At 39.7% G+C, this 18,735-nt stretch overlaps 1 protein-coding gene and 1 long non-coding RNA gene across 7 annotated transcripts in view; one reads left to right on the top strand and one right to left on the bottom strand.

Moving 5' to 3' along the window:
• Positions 1 to 18,735, bottom strand: part of LOC109910958 — a 140,211-nt gene that overhangs the window by 59,446 nt on the left and 62,030 nt on the right. The window lies entirely within an intron of this gene.
• The window catches only part of foxn2a (forkhead box N2a), a 69,143-nt gene that overhangs the window by 7,968 nt on the left and 42,440 nt on the right, over positions 1 to 18,735 (top strand). For 4 of the 5 annotated variants that reach the window (XM_048600712.1, XM_048600714.1, XM_048600711.1 and 1 more), the window contains one exon: positions 8,263 to 8,815. In XM_048600712.1, the coding sequence (XP_048456669.1) occupies positions 8,276 to 8,815 (540 nt within the window). In that variant the 5' untranslated portion in view covers positions 8,263 to 8,275. Of the gene's footprint in view, positions 1 to 6,333; positions 6,400 to 8,262; positions 8,816 to 18,735 lie in introns of those variants that run through there. The other variant, XM_048600715.1, reaches the window with a different exon arrangement.

The following is an 18,735-nucleotide window of genomic DNA, read 5'->3' as shown; positions in this document are numbered from 1 at the left end:
GGATTAGGAAATTGAAGAGACAGAAGAATTGCATATAATCTACAGGTCATTTCCATCCTGTTGTTGATTTCTTCACAATGTCGGAACTGAAGAATAACCTGCGTGATACCAGAGCTTGTTGTTATTATTTTCAATCTTCCTTCAGGTATCTAATTTTATTATCCCCTCTCCTTAAATTGCTGACTTGCTGGAACGTGGTTCTAGATATGTTTTCAAGTATAATTTCCCTTGGAAAGTCACCATGCTTTATCTGTGCACTTTACTGACAGTGTAATTACTAGTCTTTTGGTTGTCAACATATTAAAAAGATTTACATTTATATAGTGCCTGTCATGACCTTCAAATGTCTAAAAGGGGTTTAAATATAATGAACTACTTTTTGAAATCTGGTGATTTTTGTAATTTAGGGAACTTGGCATCTAATATGCATACAGCTCAATCCCACAAACAGCAAGATGACGATATGTTTTTGAGGATAAACATTGGCCAGAACATTAGGGATAACCCTCCTGCCATTTCAGTCTTTGAAATAATGCAGTGTGATCTTTTACATTCATTCAAGTGGGCAGATAGAGCTTCCATTTAACATCTCATCTGAAAGGGAGCAGCTCCAGCAGTGATAAGGTACTTGAGTAAGTACCTTACTCAAGTGTTAGCGTTGAATTTTGTACTTGAGTGCTGAAGTGAGACTTGAATCTAGAAAATTGCAACTTGGGCAAGAGTCCCAACAACTGAGCATGGCTGACACTTAATGTCTTCTTGTTTGATTCAGTGTCAACTTTTGCTTGACTATGCGACTTAAGTTTGACAATGTTAAAGGAATCATATAAATGTAGGTTGTTAAATCCGAGGTTGTCAAATCTGTATCATTTAGTACCATGCCGGCTGTACAAATGAGGAACAGAAGTAGGGCACCTGGCCCTTTTGAGCCTGCTCTGACATTCAGTGAGATCATGGCTGGTCTGATTGTAACATTATCTCTACATCCTGCATATCCTGATAGATTTTTGATTACTAAGGGAATGAAAAATTATCTACTGCTGACTTCAAAATTATTTAAAGATTCTGCATCGACTGCCTTTTGAGGAAGGGAATTCCCCAAAGTGTCTCAACCCTCTGAGACAAAAAATATTTCCTCATATCTGTCTTAGATGTCCGATCCCACAAGATGAAACATCCTTTCAACATTCACCCGGACAAGTCTTCTCAGGATCTTGTGTGTTTTGGTTAAGTCACCTCTAACTCTTATAAACTCTAGAGAATATAGGCCTAGCCTGCCTAGCCTGTCAAGCCTTTCTTCATAAGGTAGCCGCCTATTTCAGGTATTAGTCTCATAAGTCGCCTCTAAACTGCTCCCAACACATTAATATCCTTCCTTAGGTACAATGACCGGTGCTGTACACTGTATTGTCGATGTGATCTCACCAATACCTATATCACTGAAGCATAATCTCCTTGCATTCTCTTGCATTCAATTTCCCTTGCAATAATACACAATGTTCTATTTTTTTTTTGATTACTTGCTGCACGTGCATTCTAAACGTCTGCAACTCGTGCATTAGGACGGCCAGATCTCTCTGAACTCTAACCTCTCACATTTTAGATAATGTGCTTCTTTTTTAATCTTTCTGCCAAGTGGACAATTTCACACTTTCCCACACTATACTCTTTTTGTAAGATCTTTGTCCATGCACTTTAATTATCCTTATCCATTTGTAGTCTTCTTATGTCCTCTTCACAATTCACTTTCTTACCTATGTTTGTGTCTTCAGTAAGTTTAGCTTCCACTCTCAAAGATTTACAAGCCAAAGGGAGAGGCTGAATAGGCTGGGGCATTTTTCCATGGAGTATCAGAGGCTGAGGGTTGACGTTATAGAGGTTTGTAAAATTGTGAGGGGCATGGATTGGGTGAATAGCCAAAGTGTTTTTCTCAGGGTAGGGGAATCCAAAACTAGAGGGCATAGATTTAGGTGAGAGGGAAAACATTTAAAAGGGACTTGAGGGTCAGCTTTTTTCATGCAGAGGGTGATGCATGAATGGAATGAGCTGCCAAAAGAGATGGTAGAGGTGGGTACATTTACAACATTTAAAAGGCATCTGAATGGGTAATGAATGGGAAGAGTGTAGGGAGATATGAGCCAAATGCTGGCAAATGGAACTAGATCAGTTTAGGATATCTGGTCAGTGTGGATGGGTTGGACAGAAGGATCTATTTCCATGTTGTATAGCTCTGTGACTCTAGGACTATTAATCTTTTAGTAATTATTTGCTGTTCTTAAACTCGTCAATCTTTTGACCTGCCACCTTTATTTGCAGAATTATGTCTTGTCTTTGAGTTTGATGCTAACTTTGACTGTTTTAGTTAACCATGGACGGTTGATCTGTCCCTTAGAATTTTTGTTTGTTGTAATGTATCTGTTCTGCACCTTCTGTGAGGCTATCTGATTTGGTCGGAGGAATGGAAAGGCAGTTCATTATCTAAATGGAGAGAAACTTTAGACTGCTTCAGTGCAGAGGGTGGCAAGAAGTAAGTAGTGGGGTGCCTACAGGGTTTGGTCCTCAGGCTCCAAATATTTACAATCTGTATTAATGACTTGGATGTGGGTAGAAAGTATGATAGCCAGATTTGCAGATGACAACAATAGGTGGAAAAGTAAGTTGCAATGAAGGAATAAGATATTGACAAATGGATATGGATAAGTTAGGTGAGTAGGCCAAAATTTGGCAGATGAAGTTCAACTTGGATAAGTGTGAGGTTATCCATTTTGGTTGGAGGAATAGAAAGGCAGCTTATTGTCTAAATGGAGAGAAATTTCAGAGTGCTTCAGTGCAGAGAGATCTGTGTGTACTCTTGCATAAACTACAGAAAACTAGTATGTAGGTACAGCAAGTAGTAAGGAACGCAAATGGAATTTTGGCGTTTATTGCTAGAGGAATAGAGTCTAAAAGTAGGGAAGTGTTGCTGCAACTGTGTAAGGCATTAGTGAGACTGCACTTAGAGTATCACATACAATTTTGGACCCCTTACTCAAGGAGGGAAGTAACTGTACCAGACGCAGTTCAGAGGAGGTTCACTAAATTGATTCCAGAGATGAGGGATTTGTCTTATGAAGAGAGAGAGTGCAGTTTAAGCTTATACTGTCTGGAGTTTAGAAGAATAAAAGGATGTCTGATTAAGGTATATTAGATGCTAAAGGAGATTGACAAAGTAGATGTAGAAATGATGATTCCTTATGTGGGGCAATCTATAAACAAGAAGTTATACGACAAGGGGTAGCCAGCTTAAAACAGATGAGAAGAAATTACTACTCACAAAGGGTTGTGAATCTGTGGAAGCTGGGACATTGAGTAAATTTAAGGAGGCGATAGATTTTTGATTTTTAATTAGTGATGGGTTATGGAGAGGGGGCAGGAAAGTGGAGTAGAGGCTGAGATGAGATCAAGCATGATCGTATTAAATGGCGGAACTGGCTCAAGGGGCTAAATTACTTAGTCTTGCTCCTTACACAATGTTCATTACAATATCATAGTATCATAGAATTTTACAGAACAGAATGAGGCCATTTGACCCATCGTATCTATACCAGCTCTCTAAAGTGCCATCCAGCCCTATCTCCATAGCCCTCTAACGTCTTTGCTTTCAAATATACATCCAGCTGTCTTCTGAAACCTCCTACGAAATTTGCCTCTGCCACTCTCCCAGCTAGTGCCTTTCCAAATCTGAACAACTCGTGAGTCAAGAAGTTTCTCCTCATCTCACTCCTAGTTCTCTTGCTGACAGTCTTGAAGTTGTGACCCCTAGTTACTGATATACCAGTTAGTGGAAACAGAATATCCTCCTTTACCCTGTCAAAACTGTTTGTAATTTTAAACACCTCAGTAAGGTCACACTTTATTTTTCACAGCTACAAGGAGAATACACCTAGTATCTCTAATCTTTTCTTGTATGTAAAATCCTTATACCTGATATCATTCCAACATCCAGAACATTTTCCTCAATATAGCTCCTGAAAATATCCAGCCTTATGCTAAAGATTCCACGTTCATTTGGAGGGAATTCATGAGATTTCAAATTTTCCTAGCTTCCAGTTAGTGAACTGTTTCATTGTTGACAAGAATGAAACTGTTCTTGGCTTTGCAGCTTCCCTCTCTCTTCCCTTTTCAGCCTCCTGCTCCCTTTCATAACCTTGCAGTCTCCCTTTCCTTTCTCCATGCATGCAGTCTCTTGCTTTCTCCCACCCCTCCCTTTCAGCCACCCACCACCGACCTGCAGCTTCCTGTTCTCTGCTAACCCCACCCCCTTGTTGCCTCATTGTCTATACTGCCTTGTTGCAGCTTTGCTTTCTATGCCCAGCCTCCCTCAGCCCGCTTGCAAGCCTTCTGTCAACCCCTGAAATCTTATCAATTTCTCAGTGGCCAGATAGCTGCCTTTGCAAAAAAGGCAACTCTTCACCCCACTTATCCATCCAAGCGAAGAAAGGCTGCTCCTAGCCAGGGCTCCCCCTCTCAGCTTTACTCCAGCGTCTGTAGTTCTTTGTTTTATTTTGGCAAAATGATAGCTGCCTCTTGGCTCTGGCCTTTCACTCCTCCCGCTCCTGGACCTGGTTTCTTGCTGCCGTCCCTCTTCTCCCAGTTCCCTGCCCTCTTGCTCAATTCTATAACTAACACTTTTTTCCCCATAAACCTATAAATTAGTCATCTTCAAATGCATTTCAAATTGCCTTTTAAAAGTTTGGGAATCTGATTCCACCACATTTTCAAGTAGTCCATTCCAGATCTTGACTCTGTTTGAAGAAGTTCCCCATTTCTCTGTAGTTCTTTCACAAGTTATTTTGATTTTGAATACCTCTATTCCGTCCTCTGCTTTGAAAAGAACAATTGCAACTTAGAATAGTACAGCACAGAAGGAAGCTACTCAGCCCATGCTCTGGCTCTTTTGAAAAGCATTCATTGAGAATCATAGAATGATACAGTACAGAAGTGGCCCATTGAGTCTGTACTGCCAAATATATAACATAAGTTACACTAGTTCCACTTTCCCACACTAAGCCTATAGCCTTGAATATTGTGATTCTTCAAGTGCTTATCCAAGTACGTTTTTCCTGTTTTTATTTTGCTTTTCGTAAATGGTATTTAAACAGCATTCACCACTCTATCAGGTAGTGCATTTCAGGTGACTACCTCAGTCTTTCCATATAGCAAAATCTTCCTTCATCCATAATATCATCCTGATAACACGCTGTACAGTCTCTGCAGCCTTGACATCCTTTTAAACTGTGGCACACATTTGTCCACTGTTCACTTGTTGAGGCCTCACCATATCTGTAAAGATTTGGCATGACTTCTTTGATTATGTATACAAGAGCTCTATTTACAAAGCCAAGGATTCCACATGCTTCCTTAAACACCTTTATTACTCCTCTTTGAATGGCATGATGACATCCAAACCATAGGTTCTTTACCTCAAAAGTTGTGGGACACCTCCCAGGACAAAGTAGCCCACTTGATTGGTACCACATCCACGAACATCCAAACCTTCCACCCCCAATGCTTAGTAGCGCCGTGTATACCCTCTGCTAGATGCACCGCAGAAATTCACCAAGGCTGCTGGACAGCACCTTCCATGACCACAACCATCTAGAAAGACAAGGACAGCAGATACGTAGCAATGCTGCCATTTGCAAGATCTCTTCCAAGCCACTCACCACCCCGACTTGGAAATATCACTATTCCTTCAATGTTGCTGGATCAAAATCTTAGAATTCCCTCTCTAATGTATTATGGGTGTACCTATACCAAATGGATTGCAAACTTCAGGAAGGCTGCTCATTACTACTTTCTCAAGGCAAACTAGCAATGAGCAATAAACACTGGCCCAACCACCATCATCCATATCCCATAAGTGAATAAAATCTGTGGAACAGGCTACTGCCTGGGGTGGATATCCCTGGTACAAAAGGTGACATTATAACATTCCTAAGGTTCAGAGTGGTCTCCTGGGCAAGCTTTGGTCACCAGAGGATGTTTTCCAGGTTTCATCCTCAATAACCCCCTACTCATAGAGTCAAAGAGCACCTATGGTTTATCATCAACCAAGCTTTTGGCCACCTGTCTGTTCCACTTGATGTGGATCAGTGTTAAATTTTGTTTGAAAATGTTCTGGGAGATTTATTAGCATTTTAAACTTATTATTCTGTAAGTTGTTGGTATTGTGTTTCATTCAAGTGGAACCTGAATACAGTACTAGAGGATATTGGAAGCCATGGAAATACAGCACAGTATAGGTTCTGAAGAAGGGTAATACCCAAAACGTTGACTTCTCCTTTCCTCCAGATACTGCCTGGTTTGCTGTGTTCTTCCAGCCTCCTGTTTTTCTACCTTGGATTCCAACATCTGCAGGTATTTTTGGCCTCTAACAGTAAAGGTTACTGTCTTAGAGAAAGGAAGAGCATTATGGAGAGCGAGATCAACACTGACAACTGAAAAGAATAATTTTACATTAGCGGAGCTGATAAATTAAGGCCTTGCATATATAAAGCTAAGTAATTAATTCATGGAAAAACAGTCGAACGTTGAGGTATCAGATTGTGTTTATTTTTTATCATTGGTGCCCTCTTTGTACTGGAACGGGTGGGGCAGACCCGAATGGCTGGCTGTTGAGTTGCTGAAGCAGGTGAGCATTGTGTTGCTAATTGGATGTTTTAACTAAATATCTATTCAACAGTATGGTTAACATCTTTAATAGAAAAGCTCAAGGGAAAAGGATAGCAGTCAGAGCTGTAAATAACACACTTCTATCTCTGGTATTATCTTGATTGAGTGTATTGTTCAGTTGTGTCTCATACAAAAGACTGCATATTTTGAACTGACCTAGTTAACAGCTTCATAGAGTATAGAAAAGAATTTAGAAAAGCTTGACTGTTTAGTTTCTGTATGACTTCAGAGTTTATTTTTGTGATGAGTGTCAAGGGACAGTTAACATAAATTGTGGGGGCTTTAGATGCTTTTTGTTGCCTGCCTTCTTCAATGAGATCATTCTTTGTTTATTTTCCCGTCCCCCCCTCTTCAACTGCCCTAGGTCTTTGATGCTCTAATTAGTGAACAGTGGAGTTAAACTTAATTTGTTCACAATAGTGATCAGATTAGATTATGACGTGGAGGTGCCAGTGTTAGACTGGGATGGACAAGGTCAGAAACCACATGACTCGATTAAATTCAAACACATTGGATTTAAGTAGAATTCAGTTTGCCAACGGAATTATCTAAAATTTTCAACTGTGTTTTTATATGTGCAGGATGAACAATGGAAATAGGATCAGTATTTTATGAGTCTAATAACTCAAGGATGAATTTAAAACTTGATTCACAAGGGTTCAGAAACTCTCACCCTCATGAATTGAGGAAAAAGTAGTCAAGTAAAAATGGTGAGATACCACATAATTTTTGTTAGACTTCACAAAAACTGGAATTTACACCCCAGTTTTCATGCATTTCTCAGTCTCCTGCTACATTCTAAATGGCTATTCCACAACCTCTTTGTGCATCCTCTGAGAAATTAACATTTTCACTTGTGGCAGTTTGAGACCCAAAAATTGTTTCAATCTGAGGTATGACTTGGATTAATCTCACAGGTTGCAGATTGCATCCACTCCAGTGCTGTTCTCACCTTGTGGTCATCACGCAAATCCATTTTATAAATGAATTTGGTAGAATATATTCATCGGTGGCAATATTAAAAACAAACTCCACTGATACTGGGAAGGGAAAATAAGTGACAGTGGTCCAAGGTGGTAGTGCTCATAGGCTTGGGAGGTGCTGTCGTGGAAACCTCAAAATGTTTTGCACTACATCATACAGATAGTACACATAGCAGCCACAGCATGCCAGTGGAGGGAGTGAATGTTTAAGGAGGGGAAGGGTGAGGTCTTAATTAAGCAAGTTGCTTTATGACCTTCTTGTGACAACCTGTTCCCAGCAGCTTGCCAATCCTGTTCTTTGCACTTATCGAAGATTTTTCCAGCAGCTTGTATTGCTGTTCAATCTGAACAGCTGAATACTGGGCAACTTGACCAATGAAAAATTTTGGCCAATGATCACGCCCAGCTGTTCCACAATGCAACCATTTTTCACTATTGTTTAAGTTTGCCTTAAGTACTGGTGGAAGATAAAATTCAGGGTTATTAGTTATGATATGCGATGATAAAGTGATTTAAGGTGGAAATGGTGTTTTTTTTTCTTTGACTATCTTTTTTTCTTTGACAGATGTGAGGCTTAAATGGGTCCAATTATTGGCATGTCTCCAACAAAAAAAACCGAGATCCCAGGAATAGGGGAGACTTGCAGTTTGAATTCAAGTTGCCCCATTGACATTTTGCCAGAGATGGCTGGTGCCACAAGTATGAAAGCCATTTCTGCTGACAAGGGAATAATGGATGATGAAGAGCTTACAAACCTGAACTGGCTTCATGAAAATAAAAATCTCCTGAAGAACTTCAGCCTGGGTAGTGAGGTCCTTCGCAGTGTTAGCCCTACACGTGACATCACTGAAGAAGATGCTTCATCTTCACCTTGTTCAGATTCTCTGAACAATGACAAGCGTGGATTAAACTCCAAGCCTCCCTATTCTTTCAGTTGCCTTATTTTTATGGCAATTGAACACTCAGCCAGAAAATGCCTTCCAGTTAAGGATATCTACAATTGGATATTGGAACGTTTTCCATATTTTACCAACGCGCCTACTGGTTGGAAGAACTCCGTTAGGCATAATCTCTCCTTGAACAAATGTTTCCGGAAAGTGGAGAAAGACCATGGCAAGGTAAGCATATTTTGCTCAATGTTTCATGTAAGAAATTGAAAAATACTCTGCTTCCTAATAGCTCTCAACTGATAGATATACTGGAAATCGTGAGCCACAAATAGACTTAGATTCAGATTTGATTCCTGGTCTGTGTATGTATATTTAATAAATATGAGCATTGATGGGGGAAATTGAGCCAGGGTTCCTGCTCCAAATATTTTAGTTTGTAGCAAAATTCCTGGGTGAAAGTGTTATGATGAGAGGCTGAGTAGGTTAGGCCTGTACTCATTGGTACGTAGAAACATAGGAAATTCTGAGCAGACTGTGAGAGGGTAGATGCTGAGAGGAGAAGATGCATCCACTCACAAGGGGAATTTGAAACAAGGTGGCACAGTTTCAAAATGAGATTTCTCCGTTAAGACAGAGAAGGAGGCATTCCTTTTTTCAGAGGCTCATTAGTCTTAGGAATTTGTTTCCCCATAGAGATTTGAAGGTTATGATTGATTAGGGTGGAGTGGTGGGTGTTGTTGACATGGACTTTAGCAAGGCCTTTGACAAGATCCCTCATGGTAGGCTGATACAGAAGGTGAAGTCAAATGGGATCTGTGGTCAGCTGGTAAGATGGATACAAACCTGGCTTGGTCACATAACAACAGTGGTGGTGGAAGGATGTTTTTCTGACTGAAGATCTGTGACCAGGGTGTCCTGCAGGAATCAATGCTGGGACCCCTGTTTTTGTAATATAAATGATTTGGAGGAGAATATAGGTGGCCTGATTAGTAAGTTTGCTGACGACACAAGGGTTGGGGAGCAGCGGATAGTGAGGAGGATTGCCAGAGGATATAGATAGGCTGGAGACTTGGGTAGAGATACGGCAGATGGAATTTAGTCTGGACAAATGTGAAATGATGCATTTTGGAAGGCCTACTGATGGAGGGATGTATGCAGTGAATGGCAGAACCCTTAGTAGCATTAACGTAGGGGGATCTACAGCTCCACAGTTCCCTGCAAGTGGCAATACAAGTGGATAAGGCAGTCAGATGGCATATGGCATTTCATTGGTTGGGACATAGATTTTAGCATTTGTAAAGTCATGTTGCAGCTGTGCAGTACTTTATGCAAATATTCCAAATGTGGCTTATAGTCTTGATCGCCACACTACCAGAAGGATAGGGAGGCTCTGGAGAGGGTACAGAAAAGGTTTGTGTGTTGCCATAGTCTTACCAGATCATGGGGTTGCTCTCTCATTAGACAGGAAAGGTTTACCAGGATGTTGCCTGGTTGCGGGTTTTGGCTGAGGAGAGATTGGACAAACTCGGTTTGTTTTCACCTGAATGTCAGAGGCTGAGGGGCAATCTGATAGCGGTTTACAAAATTGAGAGGAATGGGATAGTTGGCATCTTCTTCCCAGAATAGAAATGTCAGTTACTAGGGGACATAGGTTTAAGGTAAAAGAAAGAAAGTTTAAACAAGATGTGAGAAGCAAGGTTTTTTTAAAATATACAGAGTATGGTAAGTGCCTGGAATGCACTGCCAGAGGAGCGGGTCGAAGCAGGTACAATAGCAATGTTTAAGAGACATCTTGACAGATACATGAATACACAGGGAAAGAGAGGGATACAAACCGCGTAGAGACAAACTTTTTTTGTTTAGATTGGCAGTTTGTATCAGCACAGACTTGGTAGGCTGAAGGGCCTAACCCCGTGCTGAGTTGTCTTTGTTCTTTTTATGGAGGAGAGTGGAGTTCAAGCCACAATCTGATCGTATTGATTGGCAGAGTAGGTTCAAAAAGCCAAATGGTCACCTCTGCTCTTATTTCTTCTTTTTATGTCTTTTTTTTCATTCTGAAGTGTTATCAGACCCAACTGAATGGCTTTTTATTCCCACCACCAAATCACTCATGGTACTTTACATTTATTATCCACCAGCTATAAATCACTCATGTTTCCATTAATTAAATTATGTGCAATGCCTGGCAAAGACAACGCAGAGCTTCTATTTCTCGTGTTTTTATGTAACCAAGTTCAGTTGTGGTTTTCTTTAACTGAACTTGCAAATTAACAGTAGACATTTGGGTGGTGAGGAGATACAGGAGGAGTTCTAAACCTGTTGAACTGTGACCTCTGAGTCACCAGGAGAGTGGCTGATATGCGTGAACATTTATTATACTGTGACATTGTTGGTTTTGATGGAGTTTGAAATCTTTGAAATGAAAGTATTCAAATTATTAATGATAAATAACAATGTGTTTATAATGGATTTTTAAATAATGTAGTAACTTATGAGTAAGCTAGAATACTTGTATCCATGAACCTGTCCTGTCCTTTTAAGGCACTCATTTTCAAACACCTTTGGCTGAAGGAATCCATTTTCAAATGAATTAGTAATTACGGATTCACCATGTAAATTACAGCACCTCAGACCCTCAGCATTTCGTCTCCCCAGTGTAAAGGAGATCACATTGTGAGCAGTGAATACTGTAGACTGGATTGAATGAAGTGCAGGTGAATCACTGCTTCATCTGGAAGGTGTCTGGAGCCGTTGATAGTGAGGAGGGAGAAGGTAAATGGGAAAGAGTTGCACCTTCTGTGATTGCAGGGGAAGAAGCTGTGGGTATGTGGGGCAAGTGTTAGTATTGGAAGCATAGTGGACCAGAATGTTCTGGAGGGATTGGTCCCTGTGAAATGCTAACAAGGGAGTGGAGAGTAAAATGTGTTTGGTGGCATCATGCTGGAGGCGTGGAAATGGTGCCCAGGTTAACACCACTGTTTTAAGGCCACTGCCTAGTTGTAGCACTGCTAAGTCTAATTCTGTTGGTAAACAGAAGCAGATTCGTATTGCTTAAGAAATTCTCCAGATTGGCAATCAATTTTTTTTCTTGTTGGGAAGGCTCAGATTATCTTAATCAGAAAACTCAATAGGAAATGGTTGGATTTCTTTTACTTTGTTTTTTTTTCCAAGTTTGTTTATCTGTGATTATTCACTATTTTATCTAAAATTCCATTATGAGGATGACTTGTGAACTATGAAGAAAGTGCGTCAATAAAATTTTAATGTGTTTATTTATTTTTTTTCCCATGTTTAGTTTTTTTTTTGAGCCTGTCCAGCTTTAGAGTGTAAAATTTTACTCCCATGCAAAGGCAAAAATCTTGTGTTTTAAAATGTGATAGCAAGAACTGCAGGTGCTGGATCAGAGATAACAATGTGGAGCTGGAGGAACACAGCAGGCCAGGCAGCATCAGAGGAGCAGGAAAGATTTTTCTGAAGAAGGGTCCTGACCTGAAACATCAGCTTTCTGGCTCCTCTGCTGCCTGACCTGCTGTGTTTTTCCAGCTCCACACTGTGTTATCTCCTGTGTTTTAAAATGATCTTTTTACCTTGCTCCATGTTGTTTGTGCTAGTAGAAAGTCAGAAGCTGAAGAAAGAGGCACAAACTAGTTTGTCTGAAAAATTATAATGTGCATGCATTTGCACACATTGGCAACTCTAGTGTTACTGTTTGAGACATGCATATTCTCTGTGAACTAGGATATCAAAGGTGCTATATAAATATAAGTTTCTATCCACAAAAAGGAGGATCTGAGTAACCCTGTAAATTACTGCAGAATCGTTTGTCTCTGGGGATTCAGCAGATTATTATGGCCCTTTTGTCAGATGTTCTGGAGTACAGTGCAGAAGAAACAGGAAGCAACAGGCAGGATTTCTCTTCTGAGCAGAGTGTAGGGCAACTAAGCTTGAAGAACTAATTCTCATCTTTTAGAGTTATCTTTTTACAGCCGTCCAGACTCCATAGGGAGTTCAATCAATGGTTTAGGGTCATAATCTCTCTTCCAGTTTTTGCTGAAGAAGCTTTTCAAAAATGTATTCAATCATGGGATATGGGTATTTCTGACTGGGCCAGCATTTATTGCCCATCCATACTGCTGTTTAGAAAGTGGTGACAAGCTGCTGCCTTGAACCACTGTTGTTCACGTTAGTGACAATTTGGTATTTCCTCATATATAGACCTCCTCTGAACTCACATTTTGTTTCTTGTCCCATAACCATTTTCATCTTTTGGGAAGGGGAAAGAGAAAGTAAAATAGAGCGTTGGCATAAATCTTTAGAAGTTATGGTGTTGTTAATAGTGCTTCATTGCTAATTTAGTTATGTTGCAGTTTTTTTTTGTTTATAAATATGAAATCTTACGGCAAAGCTTTGTTGGATAATTGTGGGTTGTTAGGATTTCTTACTAAATGTTAATTGACTCAAATGGGACTGGAACATAGAATGCAGTTCTATGCTTGCAAATGACCCAAAGCACCTCATGGATGAGTTGCTTTGAGTTGCGAGATTTGTTACAAATCTATCCCATTTAGCATGGTCCTGGTGCCACACAGTATGATGAATGGTGTCTTCATTGTAAAGACATGACCTTGTGACAAAATTGTGCAGTGACCGCTCCTATCTAAACAGTGCATCACGTACTTGAGAGTTATTGCAGAAGTCGTGGGCCAAAATATCCATGTCCGGTCCCTGCAGACAATCTCATCACTTCTATTTCCCAGCTCTAATTACTATAGCCCTGCCAGTTATTTCCTCCAGTTTCCTTTTTAAATTGTTGATATGAATGTTTGGTGAGGATGCGATGAAGTAAGTTTTTCCTCTCATGTTTGTTCACTCACCATCTACTGTAGGTCAGTCTGGCATTATGTTCTTTAAGCATCTTGTCAGCTCAGTTAATTGTAGTGCCGCTGAGCCATTCTTGGTGATTTAGCATTGAAGCCCCCTACGCAGAGAACGTTTTGTGCTCTTGCTACCTTCAGAGCTTTTTTCCAAACGGTGTTTAACATGGGGTTCTAATTTGTTAGCTGAGGAGAGGGCAGTAGATGGTAATCAGCAAGAAATCTTGTTGGATGAGTAATCCAGTGAAAATAGGTTTTCTTTGTCCATATTGACATGATACCATATGACACTGTGGCATCCAGGTCAATGTTGAAGACTACCACAGCTACTCCCTGCTGACTATATTCCACTATGCTGCCACCTTTGGATCAACCTGCCACTAAGACAGGTGATGGAAGAATCTGGGTACTGGCTTAAATGAATTGTTCTGTGACCATTATTAGTTTGGTCTAACAAAAAAAAAATCTGGAGAATCTTAGCAGGTCTGGCAGCATCTGTGGAGAGGAAACAGAGTTAACATTTTGAGTCCAGTGACCCTTCTTCAGAACAGACCCTTCTTCCAGCATCTATAGTTCTTTATTTTATTTTACTATTTTGGACTGTTGTTTGGCTAGTCTGTGAGACCGGTTTTTCTGATTTTGGCATAGTTTCCCAGATGTTAATTCGGATGTCTTGGCAGGATTGACTGGGCTAGGCTTCTGTGTGCTGGTGCCGAGGTCTGGTTTTATTCTAGTTAGACTTTTTCATGAGTTGATGCAACTAGGTGGCTTGCTGAGCTATCTCAGATGGCAGTTGAGAATGAATTTCCATCCCTATATGACATTAGAGAATTAGATGATATTTGTCACAACAATCCAGTAGTTTCAGGATCATTATTACAGAAAGTAGCATTTTATTCATGATTTGTGTAATAAACTAAATGTAACTTCTCCAGCTGGCAAATATTTTCACTGGATTACTCACCAACAAGATAGGTACCAATGATATTGTGCCACAGCTTTTGTGCAACTTTGGACTTTCTTGCAAAGTAGCAAAATAAAGAGGACCAGGCCACTTTGGGTGACACTTATGAAGATGTGGAAATACTACAAATAAGAATCAATGTTCAGAAGTAGCAACATTGGCTGATTATTTTGCTGTAAGGTTATTTTAAAGCATCTCTTTCAAGGGTCCATATGAGCTCAGCTAATATAGAAAAGATTGAAGATCAAACTTGAGGCCTTTTTCTGTTTATGTAGCCCAAAGCCACAAAATATGATACTTTGTGCTGAGTTATACTTTTAATTGATATTTTCTGATCCACTAGTTCAGAGATGTTACAACACACCTCTGGAGAAGGAAGGACCTGAACCAGGCCTCCTGGCTCAGAGGCAAGGATATTACCACTGCATTACAAGGGCTCCCATTATAATTTTGTATGATTTCCTTTCTTTTCAGATTACATAGTTAACAAATGCAATAAAGTCATTCAACCCAGTTATTGGTCAAATCAACTGAAAAGACACTGTAGGCATTATTTCCCACATGCACATGGCATCTTTGCCTCACAGTTGTCAAGATTTTGGTGTAGAGACTCCTGGCTTTTCGCCACTCTCCACGCCTAGATTGAAAATGCAGTATTGTCTAAATCAACAAGTTTAATTTTTATTTTCTCCATATAAAATAAACAATTTCTCATTTTTTAATTTTCAGTGTTTGATGTTTGAATTTTAACACTACTTCCTTTTTAATACCAGCAGCATGGTGGTGGGCGAGCCTTTATAATTGGTTAGATTTGCAAAGTAGTCAGGAAGTCGCTATGTGGGTATGGGTTTCATTTTGTGGCCTGGTTTTGAGTTGCCATGGTAACATTTCCTTTAGCTCTATCAGTTTTTGACCTGCCGGTAATATAATACATGTCTGTGATCTGGCTTAACTGGATAAGAGTATTAATGCTTGTAAGCAAACCATGTGCTTCCTGTTTTGTCAGAATTTGTTTTTGATTCACGCTACATACTGAACAACTTCACACAAATGCAGTACCAGAAGCTCATTTAGGAACATAAGGAACATATGAACCCTACTGTTTGTGATGAATACATTTCACTTTTTCCCTGTCAATGAAAATGTAATTCTTCCAGCAACGCATTTGTGAGCGTTATTAACATATTTACTGTTGAACATGATACGTTAATGGAATTGCAAGGCTATAGCCCTTGACAGCATAATGGTGTGAGAGCATGTAGCTTCTGGTGTAATCACGTGCCAGCTATTGTCTAGATTTGTGAATTTTATAGTGTAACAATGTGTCATTCGGTTACTATACTTGTGGGAGTGAGGACTCTCTAATACCCAAACTGAATCCTCCTTTGGCAGTCTTCTGTTTCATGAAACAATGGATTATACTGTAATGGTTGACACATCACCTGGTGGTTTTGAGACCTCCACTCTGGCATGACCGTTTCCATGACATTTGCTGCAGATGAAGACTGCTGTGAGAGTGCAGAGTTCACTGGCCTCCAGTTTTCTCTGATGTCACAACACAGGGATAGCCTCACTATCACTGGATTCACAACACAGTGAAATGAAAACATTCAATGACCCTGCAAACTACATAATTGTTCCTAACCAGACTTTATGAATAACAGATCTTGGACACCAAGTTTATAACTTAATAATTTGTTAATTTTTATTTAATTATGTAACTTTAGCAGAACACAGATAAACAGCAAAGTAATCTAATTAATGTCTGATCTAAAGCCCATTCTTCTTGAGTCATAACCTCTACTAACACACAGAGTTAAGGGCTAAATTGGAAAATAAAATAATTGTAATTTTCCAGTTCAGTAAACAGTTTCCAGTGATTGGTGCCAGGCATTCGTGAAACCTTGGACAATTGGTTATTCATGGGCAAGCAGAACCGTCTATATCGCTTGAATTCCAAAGTCACCAGTTAATGCAAACAGTTTCAGCAGAATTCTAGAAATATGTACTTGTTTCTTACAGACTGGGATTCTTTTCTCAGAACACTCAACAATTTGATAACTGGATAGACGCTAGAGAGAGAATAAAAACAAGCAGCACTGTGTCCAAAAATCACGCTGCCTCCTGCTAAACCAGTCAAAACCATTTCTCTCTTGATTGTTTTCCTCTTTTTTCAGTCAACATTCTCTGTGGTTGGTTGATTAGCACCAGCCCTCCTTTGACCACTTCAACCTTCAACCAGCTTGGTGCTGATTCAGTGGTGTAATTACATGAGTAATTAAGTTCTGTTATCTTCCCAGTTCCCAACAGAAGACATCCATCTTTGTTCTTTTGTTTAAAGCAGACTGCTGTTCAAAGTTCAATTATTAACTTCAATTTCACAGTTCCAAACCAAAAATGGAGGAAAATAAGAGTCATGTTGATCTCTATGCTGGTTCTCTCCCCAGCCATCTGAGCTAGTTGTCTCTCCTTTCCTCTTCCAGTGCTTAAAAGCAGCCTCCAGAGACTTCAGCAACTCCTCCCTCCAGTTGTCTATGTCAGGGCCCACAATCTTCGTATCTTGCTTGCAGGTGTCCTTGTAATGGAGATCTTTAAGTGCAGCAGGTCATGGCCCAGTGGCCAGTTCACAGTATAGAAAGTTTTTGTAGGTATGGCTGACAATCATCCAATGAATGTAGCCAAGCACATTATATAGTTGATGGAATTAGCAGACTCCAAGATCTCTGAGATGATTACCGAATCATGCCAAGACATGACATAGATGCGTTTGAGCATTTAAGTTTGGAACTGTTCAACCTTTCCTTTTGCCTAGCATATGTTGTCCATAGTTCACTCTAGAAACAAGTGCACCAAGAATGTAGGTTTCATAGACTGGCAGTTTTGTGTTCTGCATCAGATTGCTGTTGGCCCATACAGTTAAATCATAGATGAGGTCATTTGTAAATAAAACAATACTTGTACAAAATTTGTCCTGTAATTTGGTTATAATTGTGCTATAGTGGGGTAATGCCAAGACAGATTAATTTTCTCAGGGTAAAATGGAACAGTTACATCCCTCTAGGCAGGAGACTGATTGTGATTAACAGCTTAAAATTTTGAGAGTCAATAACCAGCAGTAACCGCTTAATTTGGCAATGTATTACAATAGGACTCTGGTGTTTTATTTCTGATTGATACTGACTGTGTAGAGTTTAAATGGTGCAATAATTGTCCCTATTAAGGCTATGTTACTTGTGACAGGCTTGTTTTCTGATACTGTGCAGAAGACTGTAGAGCATGTTGTTTATTTAAGCTGCAGTGTGATGTTCTACAAAATTTCTATTCTAAAGCATATCGGTGTTCCCTGCTCTTTTGTTGTTCAATGCCTCCTTCCACATTCTGGAGAGGAGGTATCTGTTTACAGAAATACATCTTGGAATCAAAATCACCAGCTACGAAAATGAGAAAGCAAAACTATTCCAGCCGTGTCACAACTTAAGCACCATCCCAGAAGTTTTCTGTATTTGGTGCTGTTTCAGAATTACTGTCTGCATTAAGGCAATTTTCTCTTCCTTATGGGAGTCAAGATGAGAGAAATGTTAATGAAATTTATGATCACAAATCCATTTAAACAAATCTATATGTACTTTTAGAAAACACGAATTCAAATTGATTGCAGTTTTAAACCAAAATGTGAGAAGTGTAGTTGTGTTTTCTCTTGAACTTGGTTTTCTGTAGTATCTCGACAGGAGTGGGAAGGTGGTAGACTTATCTCAGCCTACCATCCCTTACAAACTGGATACTCAGGAGGAGTGTTATTGACTATCTGGAGCAGCATGTGATAACTAATTTACTTATCTGGTCTTAAAGGAAGAAAATGGCATTTCACATGGCACTTCCTAAAGTGGAATAGTTAAAAGTAGAAAAACTTGGTTACATCATAAACTGATTGACACATAACTGCATCTGAAACTATGCAGATTTTTTTTCTAAAATACACTGAAACATAGATTATATGATTTTGAAAAGAGAGAAAATATAATTATGGACTAAAAATTGAGAAAGGATTGTGGGAGAAAGGGGACCAAGAGCAAACTTGAAGTTTGTTGTGTGGAAACTCTACTGCCCAAAACATTTGTTGACATCCTCCATCTACTCCACGATGACCTGCAAGCCACAATCCCCACCATCAGAACCACCACAAACCCTATCTCAATGAAGATGTGTGTGTGCTTACTCAAATTGAGCTTAAAGGTCATTGTTGACTCCTTCCCTGGATCTGAGAAAATAAGCCTTCGTTTAACAAGATCCTTATGTACAAAACCGCCTCT

This window comes from Rhincodon typus, chromosome 9, assembly GCF_021869965.1.
Source record: "Rhincodon typus isolate 14 chromosome 9, sRhiTyp1.1, whole genome shotgun sequence".
Classification (NCBI taxonomy): domain Eukaryota; kingdom Metazoa; phylum Chordata; class Chondrichthyes; order Orectolobiformes; family Rhincodontidae; genus Rhincodon; species Rhincodon typus.
The sequence above is the reverse complement of the archived record's forward strand: the minus strand, read 5'-3'. Positions and strand labels throughout refer to the sequence as shown.